We start from the raw sequence: 1001 nt of genomic DNA, 5'->3' as shown, positions 1-1001 counted from the left end.
AAGAGGCTGGTGGGAATGTAGGCTCCGAGAGCAGGGTAGCCAGTGTGGTGAGGCGTGAATTCAAACCAGGTATCTGTGGGGGGGAGCCAATCCAAGAATGAGTTCCCAGCAGGGCACCTGGCTCCTAGCCTGTGCTCCAGAGAAACCCACGGAGTGAGGGATTCTAACCAAGATGCTGCATGGTCAGACAGGTGTGGGAAACAGAGGACTGGGAAGAGAGGGTATGTGACTAAATTCTCCAAGTTCGTGATTGATGAACCTGGGAGGCCAGGATGCTACGGAGGGCAACCTTCACCTTTGTGAACTGGACATGAGGTCCAGTCACATTCTCCTGGCTAAAAATCATTGTCCCCCACCTGCCAATAGTGGTGCTACTTTAAAAGATGCCCCTTACAAGCACATGGCTAATTACTAAGTGGCCTGGCACCCCTAGCTGTAGGAGCAGACATGTTGCTATAGTTCTCCCCACCCAGGGGACAGGTGACTCCCTTCTACCTGCCCCCAGCACAATGAACTCAAGGACATCTAGGTTAGGATACTACCCACCTTGTGAAATATGCGTTGGTCTGTAGTTGGGCGGGGGGGGTGGGGGGGGTGGGACGACTTGCATGTCCAAGGCTATATAAGTTGGTGATAGGATACATTCTCTTCTCTCTCTTTCTATATATATATTCTGATCCCATGGAGGAGGTGAGCACACACTATATTCTCTGTCTGTCTTTTCTATTTCTTCTTAATTGTACAACCGCTCCTTAGAACCCGACCGGTTGTGGGTGGCTGGTTTCCGCTCACAGACAGGGATTGTGCAACTTGGAGCATTCCTTCTCAGACCTTCGGCTCTGTATTCAGCCCAGAGCAACTTGTTGCTATCATGGTCTCTAACATTTCCCCACACTTGAGCCTCAATGCCATCTCCATCTCCCTCCTCCTCTCCATCTGATTGCCGCTGCCTCTCTCTGGTCTGGGAGTAAAGGGGAGAGGGAACTCATGCTGAGACAGGT

The 1001-nt window shown here is 51.3% G+C and overlaps 1 protein-coding gene across 1 annotated transcript in view; it reads right to left on the bottom strand.

The window, feature by feature from the left end:
* The window catches only part of PLA2G4C (phospholipase A2 group IVC), a 43448-nt gene that overhangs the window by 22990 nt on the left and 19457 nt on the right, over nt 1-1001 (bottom strand). Inside the window, exon 7 of the mRNA XM_045292650.1 lies at nt 8-73. Within this exon, the coding sequence (XP_045148585.1) occupies nt 8-73 (66 nt within the window). The remainder of the gene's footprint in view (nt 1-7; nt 74-1001) is intronic.

The sequence above is a fragment of the Echinops telfairi genome, unplaced genomic scaffold (assembly GCF_000313985.2).
Source record: "Echinops telfairi isolate 266 unplaced genomic scaffold, ASM31398v2 ScPeMD7_655;HRSCAF=1070, whole genome shotgun sequence".
NCBI lineage: Eukaryota > Metazoa > Chordata > Mammalia > Afrosoricida > Tenrecidae > Echinops > Echinops telfairi.
This window is presented reverse-complemented; position numbering and strand designations above follow the sequence as displayed.